The 11,918-nt window shown below is 52.7% G+C and overlaps 1 protein-coding gene across 1 annotated transcript in view; it reads right to left on the bottom strand.

Moving 5' to 3' along the window:
• ncam2a (neural cell adhesion molecule 2a) overlaps window positions 1-11,918 on the bottom strand; it is a 147,943-nt gene that overhangs the window by 32,680 nt on the left and 103,345 nt on the right. Inside the window, exons 2-4 of the mRNA XM_084667940.1 lie at window positions 8,605-8,679; window positions 4,668-4,874; window positions 2,194-2,341 (exon numbers count right to left, since the gene is read on the bottom strand). Coding sequence (XP_084524066.1) covers window positions 2,194-2,341; window positions 4,668-4,874; window positions 8,605-8,679 — 430 coding nt within the window. The remainder of the gene's footprint in view (window positions 1-2,193; window positions 2,342-4,667; window positions 4,875-8,604; window positions 8,680-11,918) is intronic.

The raw sequence follows: 11,918 nt of genomic DNA, 5'->3' as shown, positions 1-11,918 counted from the left end.
ACTTCATCACTGGGGGGCAGTGATGAAGTCAGCCTTGTGCTACTGTCAATCTTCACTGAGGCGCCCCACCTGATAACATGGGGCTCCACTGATAAACGTTCCAGCAATTAGACTTCCACTCCCACCCTTCATAGTGTCCCCAGACAGTTTGATATGGACCCTATCTCTCCCTCTTTCAAGCAAATATATTTATAACCCAGACCCGTAATTAGATTAAAATAATGGAAAAAGGAGACCGGTATCTGCATCTTTAATCATTCCTACAGCTGGATTAAAGATTGTCTTTAGAATTTCAATTTAAAAAGATGAAACGTTCAGAGGGGGCAAATTACTCTGTTTTGCTAATAAGCCCAGACAGTCTGCACAACTGTTAGATGAGGGTTTGTTTGGGTCGCTAAAGAGGAAATATGAATTATTAAAAGAACTGATGATTGGCATTGTAGGTTATCATGAATGAACCTGCATAGCCTACCTCTATGGAAATCTGTCTGTCAAAGAGGTTTTTGCTACACTTCTGCAACTGTCCCAGTTGCCTTCCTCCGTAATCAGTAGTCTATCATCGTACAGTCAGTAGTCTAATAACGTCTCCTCCACCGTCCTGCTTTCACCTGCCACACATTTCTTGGGAACTGGTCAAAAGGACATTGACTGGTCATCGCAATGTTTTCTGAACTGACTTAAACAAATAAATATACACTGAATATGAGAGGTTAGCTACAACTGAACAAGCAGCGAGTGGCAGTTCTGCCCTCCTCTGGTCCCGCCTTCACATGAGCCATGTTACACCTCCAATCCTGCCCTTGAATACCCCCTTTTCCCTCTGCTGGCATAAATATAAAAACCTGTGAATAGATTTTGATGATGTGTTTTACACTGTGCTCATTAAAGGAGTTTGTCAGATCAGGTTGTGTGAGAGAATCTGGCATGAAAGTAACACATTTAATTTGTCTTTTGAGCTAAAGCGGCTAATTACACCGTGGGTGTTAAGATAGCATACAGATGCTAGTCCATGTATAGATTTGGGTATAAAAAACAATCAGAGCTATGAAACGTCATCTTGGTTGTGTACCAAAATGCTTTGACGCAGTTCCTCTATGCACCCCTTGTATTAAACCCACCCCACATCAGATAAATGATTGTGATTGGCCCAGCAGAAGGAAGTCTGTTTGAGTGGCAAAGGTGACCACACCCGTCGGCCAGAGTAAATAAACCCCGCTCTGGCGTCTGGGTGCTGTGGTAGAAATGTTGGTCATATGCATAGACGTATGTGCGCCTCTCAGGCTACACGCTTGTCCAGCTAGGGTTGGACAAAACAGGATGACACCCTAATGTGGACACGGTGTACCAACCTGCTGCTCTACCACAGACCTCTACTGATTCAACTCCATTAGAAAGCCCGGCCTCATTAGAGTGTAATTAGAAGGCTGTTGATGGAGCACGGTGCCACCGTGCATCAACAAACACACTGTTGTTAGAACAGTAATTGCACACTGAAGCCAAATACAGACACAGCAGACATAGCTGTGAAACTACCTGTTCCTATTGGATCCGACCAGAGTTTATCCGAGACAAATGTTTAACGTTATTCGAGGGTTGGACACTGATATGGACATTGATATGGACATTGATTCACTGCACACTAGTCACTTATACACTGTCACTTTCAGCTACTGGTTGCACTATTAGTAACATTGCACTATTGTACCTCACTGTACTTTGCAATCAGTCTCCTGTATGGTCATTGACATAGTCCCCGATTTGCAATTGTGCACTATTGTACTGTACTCCACTTAAGTTAGAATAGGTTATAGGGTTGTAATAGGTTTTATGTGCATTTAGGGTTAGAATAGTGTATTATTTATTGTTATCTGTATATTTAGGAAGTTTTAGTCTTATGGTTAGTATAGTTGATTATTTATTACTATCTGTATATTTAGGAAGTTTCACTTATTTAAGCCCAGCATAAATGTAAATAATGTTCTGTGTACTTGTGTTATGTTATGTTATGCCAGGTGCTTGCGTTGTCTTGTTTTAACAATTTCAGTGCCCAGTCTGACCTTGTGTTGTTCTGTGTACCTGACAAATAAAATACTTGAACTTGAAGTTCTCCGAAAAGCTACGGTCTGGTTGTGGCTGTCGTATCTAAACCGGGCCCACACACAAAGGATTGTGGGTGCTCCCCCCGTGGTCCACTTACTGTAGTGCTCCTCTGTGATCTCCATGTTCTGGTAGTACCACGCCACCACGGGCACTGGCGAGCTGATGACATCACAGATGACCTCGGCCACCTCGCCGTGGCGGAACTCCTGCGGGGACTGCACCTCGCGGAACGTCAGCTTCTCTGTGACAAACAGGATGTGAGGTTGTGTCAGACGCATGCCGGATGGGAATGAATCGGTCGTACGCGACAAGTTGATTTACAATTACGTCGTATTGATTTGATGATTGACCGATGGGCCCTGAAACACCGCAGACAGCATGATACAAATCAGTTTTTATTTGTTATCAGTCCCGACCCCAGTCTCCGATCACATCAATCCGTCATTGTTTTGCTTGCCCAGACCTCCTGTGGTCAGGACAGAACATGCAGATTTATGACAGGCTAATTCATTCAGCTCTATTTTAATCCAATGATTGAGTGGGGATGGTCAATGTGTGGTAGCTGGAAGGTCCAGACCCTGTCTGATGGAAAGCACCGGAAAACGTCTGACTTCTGTTTAAGTCCCTGAGCCCTGGGCCTGTGTGGGGGTTATAAATGGTACGACGCGCAGCATCGGTTGTGCAACACTACACTATCTGTGTGGCCTTAATGAAGCTGCGAATAAATCAACAACAACGCGGTTTGTTTCTGCCGCCACCCCGGCCCCCAACCCCCGCCCCCCGCTCTCGTATTAGCATTTGCCGTGTGCAGTTCTCCAAGATGAGTTCCCACATACCCCATCTCGCTCGCTCGCCCGCCTGCTCCCTCCTTCCTCCTCCCACGCTCTCTGTGTCTCTGCACGCCTCTAACCTGGCCTCGTCTGCCTCGTCTGCCTCGTCGCTGCAGAGGCGGCAGGGTCTTGCGATGCGTGGTTGTGGGGGGGTACTTTCTTCCTCTCTCTTCAACCCCCCACCTCTCTCTCTCTCTCTCCCGTGCTTTCCCTCTCTCTCTCCCCTGCGCCCGCCTCTCTCCCCCTCCCTCCCCCTCTTTCTCTCTCGCTCTCCCTCCTTTTCTCATCTCCACCTCCACTCCCCCCCCCCCCCCCTCCCCCTCACTCCAACACGACTAATATTCATCTCTTCGGTGTCGCTTGTTCCCGGTGCTTGTTTTCATATCCTGTCTCTTTTGTTGTTACTCAACAAGGAAATGAGTGAGGTGGAACACAGTTCTACAGCTTCACAATCTATTGCACACTTGACTCTGTCGAACAGAGTCTATTCCGCCGACTAAGTTGATATTCTACCGACATGGCTGCAAGGACAACTGTCAAAGGGGTGACAAGCCAATTTTTTCCGGAGACCCCCGAGGTGATACATGGACTCTTCTGTTCCTATTTGCTTTGTTCCTAGCTCATGCGCTTGGCAGCACCCGTGTGTCTTTGTCAAAGCACTGACGGCACAGGTGATTAAGTCACTCCCATAATGTAATGCTGTTGATGGAAAACGAGTGGACAATTTAGCGACACGCCAACGACATGAATCGGTCCCACGCCTCTTGCCGATAGAATAGTATGAGTCGTCTAACAGGAATACTCGTGTAAATTGGGGGTTAGCTCCAGAAGACGCCTTGAATCTTTTCCAACAGGGCTTGTGTGCAAACGGTCTCGCGGGGAGTCCTTGATCGTGCCACTGTGAGGAGGGTGCTGTTCAGCCCATCCGCATCTCAGTGACGACTTTGCCGCTGCTTGGCTACTGGCAGCCTGTTGCTATGGAGAAGGTGTTGGGAAGAGGATAGGACGTCGCCGTCCTGATGAGAACGCCGGCGCGCTGAGGGAGGATGAGAAAGACACATACCACTTTCGTATGTGTGCGTGTGTGTGTGTGTGAGAGTGTGTGAAGGGGGGAGGGGAAGCCCCCTCAAAAACATAAAACGGTGAGGTTATACTGTATGCCTCCTCCGTCTCTCCGTCCTCTCCCCCCCCCCCTCCATTTCCCCACTCCTCCACGTGTCATATCTCGTTAACACGCGCCCAGGAGAGCCTGTCATTAGGCGCTGTCACCGTCGCCTGCAGCACTGTACATCACGCGCGCCGGCTCACCCCTGTAGCCCGGCCACGGTCGGCTAGCCGCGGCGGCGAGCGCTGACTGCTAATACGCTAGCTTTATGATCAAACAGATACGACAGTGATGCATTCCCCTCATGTCTCGTAACGTCTAAAGTTGCTCATGAGAGACGGACGCTGGCGCCCATTTCAATGAGCCTGGGAATTCAGAGACGGTGTGTGCGTGTTAGTGTATGCGTGTGTCAGTTTGTGTGTGTGCGTGAGTGTGTGTGCCACGTGCGCATGTATAGGCATAAGGGCTTGGGCTGTGTCGGAGTGATCTCCTCGTGTGCTCGTGTGCGTGTGTGTAGGTGCATGCGCCTGGGCTGAGGTTGTACCGGGGTCATTTCCCGACGTGTGATTGCGTGGATGTGTGTGTGTGTGTGTGTGTGTGTGAATGTCTGCCTGTGTGTGTGTCCATCTCACGGTATATCTCCAGGACCACGGTGGCCTCCTGGGTTTGGCCCCTGGCGTCGGTGGCTTGGCAGCGGTAGATGCCGGCATCCTCGACGATGGCGTTATAGACGGTGAGCCTAGAGCGGACCCCCTCCGTGTGCAGGGCCACCCTCGGAGAGGAAGTGATGCGTTCTCCCTGGGGGTTGAACCACTCCAGCCTTACCGGTTCCCCAATCGCTGAGAACACACAAACAACATTGACAGTTCACCCTCATGCCCAACACAGGAAGTCATGCAAATGCAGAGGAATATTAATATCTCCTTGTGAAAAACGAAACACAACAGGGATCACCGCCGATCAAGTCAATGACTCTTCCCATTTATACTATGCTACAGTCCGTGCTTAATCCAATGGACCTGGGCTAACAGTCATCGTGATGATATTGGGGAGATTTGTTTGAAGCTGTATCATTGTCAAGGGCGGTCGTTGTGTAAGATAGTAATGTGTTCCCAGCAGTGCTCGAGTGCTGGGTTTAAGACAGGGAGCAGCTGACACTCCTGAAGCAGAGGCACTGTGAACTGTCAGCCGAGCAGACGGCTTGAGGTTATATAACCGTGTCATAATCCTGGATTTACACACTTAATAAGTCTGTAAAACCGAGAGAGACATATGCAGGCAATACACTTCCGAAATCAGATGCACAAAACCCTAAAAACCCACCCTGGGATGCACGCACACACACATTAACAAACATACACACACACAATACTCATACGCATACGCATGCACACACACATAATCCCATTCCAGTCTCTTATTGCTTTTCGGTGAAACATAGCCGCTCCCCAGCAGCAGCAGAGCAGGAGAGTACCAGCTGTCTCCTCCAGGTGGCCCCGCCCGTAAATCCTGCCCTCCTGGAGGGGGCACGAAGGAGGCAGCCAGGAGGTCCTCTCCCCGGCCCATCAATCACCCCCAGCCTGGGCCCGAGAGTGATCATTCCCCCAGGGATGGGCTGGCAAGCTGGGGGGGGAGGGTCGGGTCGGAGGCAGCTGTGTCTCCGAGGAGGGCTGTGCATGTCGGAAATCACTGGGCCCTAACCACGAGGTCAGAGCAGGTGAGGGCGTCTGCAGAGTGAATTTGGTGGCCCCGCTCGGGGGGGTTCGACGGCGGGGAGGTAACCCTTGAGTTGCCGCCTCGGATGTGATGAGATTGTTCTTTTTTTCCTCCGTGTTGTGTGTTGCGGCTCATCAGTCTTCCTGAAGGAAGCCCGTCCCTCAAGGCTGGCTAGTTGATCCGGCTCGCCGCGTCGCCATTGGTCGTCTGGTGGGATATCGATCGCAAACCACGCACGCTATTCCTATCGACAGGGCTATCAATGAGCAAACAAGAATATTCGGCATTAACATAGCATTATCAGGGCACCTCTGGGCTATGGATTCAGCTGTTCAAGTGGGCACAGGGTGGACATCCATAACTGGATGGAATCCAAGCATGATCTCACGCAACGCCGCGCTGCGAATACCAAATGTACTGTATTAAGGACAGGCCGTCGAAACAGGCCAAAACAAATACGTGGAACATCCGGCATTGGAACCAGCCAGCCAGCGCTCGGCGATGTCACCCCTCCACGCAGGGGCATGGGGAGCAATATCGCGCGGATGAAATATTGAAGCGTTCCCGCGCGTCCTCCGAGACGCGTGTTATTGTGTGAACACGGCCCTTGGCGCTCTCCAGCTAAAATTAGTCCACCTCCTCGTCCAAGAGCACTCGGTATCCGTCCCCAAGGTGCCGTCCACGCCGCCAGGTCTCCAGCCCGCCAGTAATTGATTCGGGTCCGTGGGGAGACGCCTGGCGTGCAGAAACAAGGCCCTGGACGGCAGGGAGGCTTCGCCTTCGCCGTATTTCTGCGTGTGTGTGTGTGTCTGCGTTGAGAGTGTGTGGGGGTTTGTGTGGAGGGTGAGGTGGAGGGTTGATGGGGTTGTGAAGGAAAGGGGAAGGGTTTATGTGCGCGAGTGTGTGGGGTGTGTCTGTGTGTGGCGTGTGTGTGTGACCGGGAGCGATGCGACCCAGAGGGAGTGACTGTAATGAACACATTTAGGAGGAAGACTACTCGTGTGAACAGGGAAATTCATTTCCTGTCACAGTGACGCTGCAGTATCTTTCTTTATTGCTCTGTCCATCAATGTCATGCGTGTGTGTGTGTGTGCGCGTGCATGTGTATAGTATCAGAGAGAGCTATTTCCATGAATGATGTTTACCCTACTTCACACAGTATAGCGCTGTATGTTAGTTTGCTTGTGTGCGAGCATGCAAGCTTGTGTGTTCCTGTGCGTGTGAGGCTCTGTGAAGGTGTCTGACTCCTGACCTTTCTGTCTCTGCTTGGTTTTCTCTCCCTCACCTTCTCTTTATCTCCGTCTTGTTCATTCTCCTTCCTTCCTTCCTTCCTTCCTTCCTTCCTTCCTTCCTTCCTTCCTTCCTTCCTTCCTTCCTTCCTTCCTTCCTTCCTTCCTTCCTTCCTTCCTTCCTTCCCTCCCTCCCTCCCTCCCTCCCTCCCTCCCTCCCTCCCTCCCTCCCTCCCTCCCTCCCTCTCTCTCTCTCTCTCTCTCTCTCTCTCTCTCTCTCTCTCTCTCTCTCTCTCTCTCTCTCTCTCTCTCTCCCCCCCCTCTCTCTCTTACCCCCCCACTCTCTCTCTCTCTCTCTCTCTCTCTCTCTCTCTCTCCCTCTCTCTCTCTCTCTCCCCCCACTCTCTCTCTCTCCCTCTCTCTCTCTCTCTCTCTCCCTCTCTCTCTCTCTCTCTCTCTCTCTCTCTTTGTGATCCAGGTGAAGCCCCTGCTGCAGACGTGGGCCTCCTCTGCCGTGTTGTTGAGGTCCGGGGCGAGCAGAAATAGACGTGTCCTCCGCCCCCTCTCCGGCTGTGTGTGCAGAGGGGATCCACAGCAGACATGAGCTGGGCGGGGTGGGGATTTGCAGAGGCTGGAGCTCTGATCCAAACACGCCTTGTTTGTGGCTCCTGAAGGGCCCCTGGCTTCGCAGGCCTCCTGTCTGGGAGGCTCTTCTGTCTGTAACACTTGTCAGATGCTGGGGTGTCCGCAGCCGTCGAGGCGGGCTCTCTTTGTGTGGTTTGGATTTGAGACGAGTCGTGTTATTGGCAGTGGCACTTTCCACTTTTGGTGCGATAGTCGCCTAAAGCTCACAGCTTACATCGCGTTTGGATGTGAGTGGAGGAGTGGTCGGGTTTGCGGTGGGAGGATGTCTTTGGATACGCGTCTTTGGTCGTCGCGTGCGTGGCCACAGGGCGCTTGCGGTGTGGGTTTGTGGTTCCGAGGATATGTGTGTGTGTGACTGTGTGCGCGTGACTGCGTGCGTGCGACTGACTGTGTGTGACTGTGTGTGTGACATTCTCCTTTTTTATTGTCGACAAAAGCTGCGTCTCATGAACCCCCGCTATGCCAGAGTTGTGGCGACAGCTCTCTCCCCCCCCCCCCCCCCCTGTGATCCCACCTCCACCTGACACCCCTGCCTCCGCTGCCTCCCCCCCCCCATCCTCCTCCTCCATACGCCCCCCCCCCCCCCCCCGCCTGGCCATTACCTCAGGCGCTCACCCCCTGCTGAGCCGGGCTGGCAGGAGAAAAGAGGGGGCTCGGAGGAGGAGGAGAGGGCTGCGAGCCCACAGCTGCCCCCCCTGCAGAGGCCCAGGCTCCGGGCTGTAGGGAGGGCACTGTGTGCCCGGCACACGCTGCTCCAGACGGGGGTGGAGGAGATAAAGGCTCCACTGGTGGTGGGGTCGAAGGCCGGGCGAAGACGAGGGTGGGACGCGATGCCGCGTCCGCCGTTCCCAAGCTGCCTGTCCGGAGGTGTGGTTGAAGACGCGCACACACACGCCGACACACTCTCCCTCAAACATACACACACACACACACAGTATCCACACATGCACATGACTGTATACACACACTCCACACTTACCTGTACAAGTAAAGAACTTTGACTCTCCAACGCTCAGCTCCACTTTGTTCAGGGAGATGGACACCTGCAGAGCAGCTGAGAGAGAGAGAGAGAGAGAGAGAGAGAGAGAGAGAGAGAGAGAGAGAGAGAGAGAGAGAGAGAGAGAGAGAGAGAGAGAGAGAGAGAGAGAGAGAGAGAGAGAGAGAGAGATAGAGAGTTGAACTGACATTTTCGCTGACTCACAGTTCTGGGCAGTTGCCCATTGTAAAAAGCTTCAGAAACAGTCAGCCAGTCACATATAAGAGCCAATCAAGGATAAAACAGCATCCGTCAGCTCAGCCCTGAACCACAGGCTAGCATGTCGAGGTCCACACAAAGAGAACAAACTACAGGAAACTCAGTCGTCGTCTTTCATACCGGCAAGAGGTTAGACCAGTCGAGGCTGCACAACAGGGGCTCGATGTAAATTATTTTTTAAGTACACCCTTGACTTCAGCCCTCCAGTCTTCAACTTAAACCTGAATAGTCAGAACTTGTCAGGATCTTACAAAAGGCTGCATGGCTCTGAGAGAAAGCCTTTGATCTTCTCTCTCTCTCTCTCTCTCTCTCTCTCTCTCTCTCTCTCTCTCTCTCTCTCTCTCTCTCTCTCTCTCTCTCTCTCTCTCTCTCTCTCTCACTCTCTATCTCTCTCTCTCTCACTCTCTCACTCTGTCTGTCTATCACTTTTTCTCGCTTTCTTTCCTCACTGTCATTCTTCTCTCACTCTGACGTTGTTAGTGGTGAATCACTCCACTAGGTACACACATTCATATGAAGTCACAAGCACACAAACATGCCGACAGCTTCCCTGGGCTCAGCCACTGGGGCAGTGCACCGTAACAGATGCCATCCTGAGCCTGCTGTGACACAGAGCAGCCTATAGATGGCACTAGGGGGACATAGGAATGTGATCGCCTGGCATGCTTGGTACCTGTGGATGTGGAGAGTTCTGTGATTTATATGTACATAACTACTCGATCCCAGTCGCACCCACAGGCACACACACACACACGCGGTCACAGACACAAAATCACCGCCGCACGTACACACACACACACCTAACTAAGGTCCTGGCGGGCCTTTGGCGGCGCCCTGCCCCACTTCCTGCGCTGCCTGTGACACGGCGCTCCAGCTGTTGCTGGCGCCCCTGTGTGCCGAGGCCACGAGCCGTCCGTCTGCCACGCCTCACACCCGCTCCCCCGCGCCTGATTAACGACCCGACTCAGCCTTCCCCCCCCCCCCCCACATCATTAGCCAGGAGTCTGTCGGGGTGGGGGGGGGATTGGAGGGGGTAGGGTCTCTAAAACCGGCAGGTGAACGCCGACTCCATTTTGGACGGCGCTCAATCGGTCGACAGATGCTGTGTTTTGACGAGCGGCAGCGACCACGGGCACGGCGTTGGATGCTCAGACCTAACACCCCCCCCCCCCGCACACACACACCCGCACTCCCCCCACCCCCCAGGTGGTATCAGACGGCGTGTTGTGAAAAGGACGTTTTGGTCATTTGCATGTTGCTGTCATCACAACAAGGTCTGTTGCCGATAAACGGAGCTTTAACAACAGCTGCTTTAACAGTGTGTGTCTTATTTGGGGAAAAAGGCCATTTCAACAGACATTACAGATACAACCATGCTCATCCTAATGGTGTCATTTGACCCGGTTAGCATTGACAAACAACAAGCCTCAATTCGGAACCTAAACTCAACACAAGCAGACGTCAAAATAAACAAACAGAAAGAGCCCGGAGAAAATGATTACTATTTGATTGGCAAGTAAAAATCATCCAATCAATTGCCTGTGAGCTTGATAATGATGATAATAAGTGTGTGTAAGGTGTGATTGCTTGTGACTGTGCGTGTGGGCGTGTCTGTACACTGGCTGGGACCTGCGTGCGTGTGCATGCGTGTGTTCTCCCATGCCAAACAGTCTAGCATGTAGAAACTGAACATTGCCTGTACATATGCCCCCAAGCAGGATCGCTGTCGGCTAATTGCCGAAGATGTCGCTGGGGAGTGGAAAGGACTTTTGTTATCAACTAAACCCCCCCCCCCACCCCCCCCCCCCACCCCCAAACTCCCCCACTCTAAACCTGCCCAGACTCACTGACACCGGAAGAGGAAGAGGAGCCAGAGGCACGCTGGGTGATTTCTTCAACCGGTGACCGTGGGCTGTGTGCAGACAAAAACACACAGACACATGGAGGGAAAGCTCAGGGGAGGAACTCCTTCATCCAGGGAGAAGGAGAGAGGAGAGGAGAGAGGGGAAAGCTCACTGAGACACAGACCCAGGACATTCTACTTTGTTTGTCTGTCGGTGTGTCTGTCTGTCTCCTGACGGTGTGCCCTGTGCCTGTGACGGCTGGGCCTCAGGAGGAAACACAGGTGGCCGTGCTCACCTCACCATGGCCAATCGTTGTGACACATCAGAACATGCCCTCCGTGGTCTCCTGTGCAGTCCTCGACTGCCTGTCCCTCTCCCCTCCCTCGTCACTTCTCTCCTTCCTCTCCCTCTGTCTCTCCCTGTCGATCTATCTCTCTTCTCTCGCAATTCCCTCCCTCTCTGCTCGCCTTCGGTCCCCCCCCCCCCCTCCTTTCCCCTCTCTCGCCATCCCATGTTCTCTTTCTCTCAAAGTATTTCTCACCCACTGCTTTCCAATTTCCCTCCCCTCTCTTAAGCTCCTTATGCTGCAGGTCGGCCTGGTGGAGATGGACCTCGCTCAATGCCCCCCCCCCCCAGGAGCCAGGAGATGTTTCACCGACACACACACAGACACACACACACACAGGATACAGCAGAGGATGGTTTTATGGCTTCTATATTCAAGGGGTCTGCCCCATTCTGTTCTCCTCCATGGAGCAGGTCAAACTGCTAGTATACAACCCCACCCCCCCACGCTCACACACACACACACACACAACACACACACACACACTCAAGGGCATCTTTGCTTGCTGCAAAGGTGGCGGTGCTTCACATTGCCCACCATATGTCTGGCTGTGCCCTTGGAATCGCGGCTAAGCTCAGCCAGTCTGGCCTCACACCGGAAAACGTCTTGCAAAAATCATGACCTTCCCTTCAGCACACCACCCCCCCCCCCCCCCCCCCCCCACTCACACACACACACACCCGGTCAAGGCCCCACCAGGCTGGGTCCAGCCAGCCTGCCCAGGCTGTCATCAGTCAGCCAGGTCAAAAGCACCTATGAGGAGAGTGACTCCGAACACGGCACGGATCAGCGCCCCGGAGCTAGTAGAAACCCCAGTGAGAGGGCAGAGCCCTCCGTCACCAGGCAGG

Source organism: Hypomesus nipponensis, chromosome 12 (genome assembly GCF_054491055.1).
Source record: "Hypomesus nipponensis isolate SF chromosome 12, ASM5449105v1, whole genome shotgun sequence".
NCBI classification, from domain to species: Eukaryota; Metazoa; Chordata; class Actinopteri; order Osmeriformes; family Osmeridae; genus Hypomesus; species Hypomesus nipponensis.
Note: the sequence above shows the minus strand (reverse complement) of the source record. Positions and strands in the feature narration are given on the sequence as shown.